Source organism: Atta cephalotes (genome assembly GCF_000143395.1).
Source record: "Atta cephalotes unplaced genomic scaffold scaffold00011, whole genome shotgun sequence".
Classification (NCBI taxonomy): domain Eukaryota; kingdom Metazoa; phylum Arthropoda; class Insecta; order Hymenoptera; family Formicidae; genus Atta; species Atta cephalotes.
Genome location: NW_012130075.1, coordinates 510,223 through 513,591, shown reverse-complemented (window position 1 = coordinate 513,591; position 3,369 = coordinate 510,223). Strand labels below are relative to the sequence as shown.

The following is a 3,369-nucleotide window of genomic DNA, read 5'->3' as shown; positions in this document are numbered from 1 at the left end:
ATATATATATATATATATATATATATATATATATAAAATATGATCATATTTAAAAAAAAAATTAAAAAACAAAAATATCTTTATTTAGCAAATTGCACTGGAATTTCTCCCAGTGTGTATAGCTACGGTTAAATTTATTTTATATATATATATATACTTTAACTATGCCGAATTTACTTGGTTGAAATTTTAAAAGGATCGGATTCGATATTTATCAAAAGAACATTGCCTTTATTTTGCAGATGTTATTTGTCATAATGCATGAAGAATTCGCTTTAAAGACTATACATTTAATTCAGCAAACAGATATTAGACACATAGACTATTTGAACATGGTACCTAGCATGTACAGGAAAAAGTCAATTAGACAAGGTATGTATAGATATATTAGGAAATACATTTTTCTTAAAAAAATAATCTTATTTCTTGCAACTCATTTTAGAAACGTCGTTGTTACAAGACAAACGACCTCCTTCTACGGTACCTTCATTAGAACCCTCATTAGAACTCTCATCCAGAATATCCTTTGCCGTATAATTATATACAATAGCCGGAAAATTGTATATAATTGTTGCTGCTAGCTATTCGTTGCAATATAAGGATCTGCGATCCTTCTGAACACTGCCAGAAATTTGTCTCCTTCGTTTCTGGTGACTTTCTTACCTTCCTCAGTGCTTTCATATAATTTTTCCACTACAGGATCCGCTGCCTGTCTCGGTAAAATTTATCAGTGTTACTATTATTATATTAAAGAAAAAAGAAATAAAAAACAGTTGTACTTACCAAATCCTGCTTGGTAACTTCTTCAAACAGTGAATGTTCTTGGAAATGTTGAAGTATCCATTTATGTAGATCTTCTACGTCCGTTACAGTATATACAATAGCCTATGTAATAATAATTTAAAAAATGAATTCTTGTAAGAAGTAATATAGCAACAAGTATTATAGCCGATATTCATAAGCTGTTCTTATGTTTAAGATTGATTTTAAGTATGATCTTAGAATATCATAAACCAATCTCAGAATCATACATATCATCTTAAGACAATACTTAAGATGACCTTAAAATAAGAATGATTATGAATACTAGACTATGAATAGTCTATAATAAATTTAAATAGAAATAATATAAAGTATAAATGATACTTACTCCCTCGGCTAAAACATAAGCATATTCTGCCAGCAGAGATTTATTTATTATTCTCCATTTATGCTTTGACTTCTTGAAGTGCGGATCTGGATATAGGAAAAACATCTTCTTTAGCTATACAAATAAAAAAATATAGATTAATGTGTAAACTATTCTATCCTTTAATGTATATCAACAATTCCTTCTATTTACTTGTCCTTTATAGAAATAATTTGGTAGGTACTTCATAGCATTTGTTCTTAAACAAGCAATGTTCTGATACTGGCCAGGATTTTGTGATCGTAAAGCAGCAATGCGATCCATAACATAGTCTGATACTTTCACTCTGATTTCCATGCCGAGTATCAAATTATCCGGAAACATTGGTGACAGAGTAACTGAGAATTAATTTATCAATTATTTTGATTTTCTGGTTTTTACATTCTTTTATAAATTGTCTGATAGGAATTAAAACAGTAATCATTCTGCCGCCTCACAATTTATGTATACATTTTTTTCATTTCCATGTAACATTCATATAAATCTTGTTTGTAATAAATTAAATTAAATATTAAAAAAAAAGAAGGAACAAATTACCCAACAATCCTCCATAGCCACAACCAACATCTGCAAATTCTACACATTTCTGTGTTTCTAGTGTCTGCTCATCATTACTCTGAAAATACTGTGGATATAAGATACTCCAATCCATTAACTCCGGTTTTATCGGACTGCAATGAATAAATGGCAAACAATAATGGTAATTGTTGTAATTTTATAATTATAATTAGTTATCAATTGTTATAACGAAAAATGTATAGAAAACTACTCACTACTCGATGCAGTGATCGGCTATTGGATTCGAATGCGCACGTTGTCTATAATATTTCTTTTGCGGTAATGCCAGCGTCGTCGTCATGATTACACTAAATATTTTTAGTCGAAGGAACACTAAAAGTCTGCAAAACGTATTACTCTTCCTTTACCAACGCAAAACATGAATATATTTTAAAAGGTTACATCCAGCTAATAACACACATCCCTTTTAATCACTACATCTTGTTCCAGCGCTCCAAAGAAATTATATTCTTCAGAAATAAAGAAAAACAGAGTATAATTAAAAAAGACAGATTTTTTTTTTAATATTTAGAATAAAACGAGAATGCAAGAAAAAATGAACACAGAAAGTATGGCTTAATTAAAAGCGCTCAACAATGAATCTGTTATCCTTGTGTGTTATCCATGTCACGAGTTGCTAATAACGATAGTTTAAATATGGATCTATTTGTGTATTTTCCAAATCTGTAGTATTTGTATATACATTTGTTACATACACGTGTATATATTTGAAGTGCAGAGAAAATGCGGCGCACGTGCGCGGAACGATCAGCTGATCGAGCGCGCCACCTGTGCCGCCTGACGGACGACAGCGGCACTAATGCATAACGCGGCGTGAAAGAAAGACAATAGACATGTCTTTGCGCACGGTGTGAGATTCTCTCTTTTGTTATATTGCGGATGCATCGTCATCGTCTTCCTCCGTCGCCGCCGTGCGGCCTTGCAACGTGTCAGTGAAACATGTAATCGCGGGCGGGAATCGTGGCTCACTTATGTAACGCACGACGCGGGTCGACGCCGGTTTTGGAGAGCGGTGGACTCCTTAGGGGAATACCTCTGCCCAGGTGAGGTTAGGATCTCGGAACTCCGTTCCTGTGATTGCTTCTTTGTGTCTCGTCTCTCCTGAGAACCGCGATGAATCAAGATATATACTCGCATACTTACGTCATCCTACGCGGACGCATCTTTGTCCGTTACGTTGTCCGAACGTTTTGTGTATTCAGATAAGAAAATGAGTTGGAAATGACTGCGTCGTGACAGGAAATCGTCTGTCATCAGGAATCTGTCTCTCTGATGACAAGTGTCATCATTTTTTAGAAATGAACGTATCAAATCAAATTGTTACGCTATTTATGATTCATGTCATTGAATTATTTAATTATACTTATCTAAAAATTAGATTATAATAGATTTAAGTAAATGGCTAATTATTTCATCACTAAGCGTAAATTCTTTTTGAAATGGTGAAAGGAACAGAAGGGAAAGAGGAGCACAAAGAGAGAGAGAGAGAGAGAGAGAGAGAGAGAGAGAGAGAGAGAGAGAGAGATATTCTGAGTACTACTTACTTACTTCTAGAGTAATAATTAAGTAAAGTTAAGTTAAAACTTTACTTACTTAAATAA

General features: G+C 33.1%; 2 protein-coding genes across 2 annotated transcripts in view; one reads left to right on the top strand and one right to left on the bottom strand.

Annotated features, from left to right (window-relative positions):
- LOC105617102 (coiled-coil domain-containing protein 108-like) overlaps positions 1-537 on the top strand; it is a 10,414-nt gene extending 9,877 nt beyond the window's left edge. The window contains 2 exon segments of the mRNA XM_012198680.1: positions 243-372; positions 443-537. Of these exon segments, the coding sequence (XP_012054070.1) occupies positions 243-372; positions 443-537 (225 nt within the window).
- Positions 538-577: 40 nt separating this feature from the next.
- On the bottom strand, positions 578-2,048 carry LOC105627925 (tRNA (guanine-N(7)-)-methyltransferase). The gene is made up of 6 exons (XM_012209197.1): positions 1,963-2,048; positions 1,727-1,860; positions 1,343-1,527; positions 1,151-1,264; positions 784-885; positions 578-709 (listed from the first exon to the last, which is right to left on the bottom strand). The coding sequence occupies exons 1-6, from the start codon at positions 2,046-2,048 to the stop codon at positions 578-580; spliced, it is 753 nt and encodes a 250-aa protein (XP_012064587.1).
- Between the last annotated feature and the right edge of the window lie 1,321 nt (positions 2,049-3,369).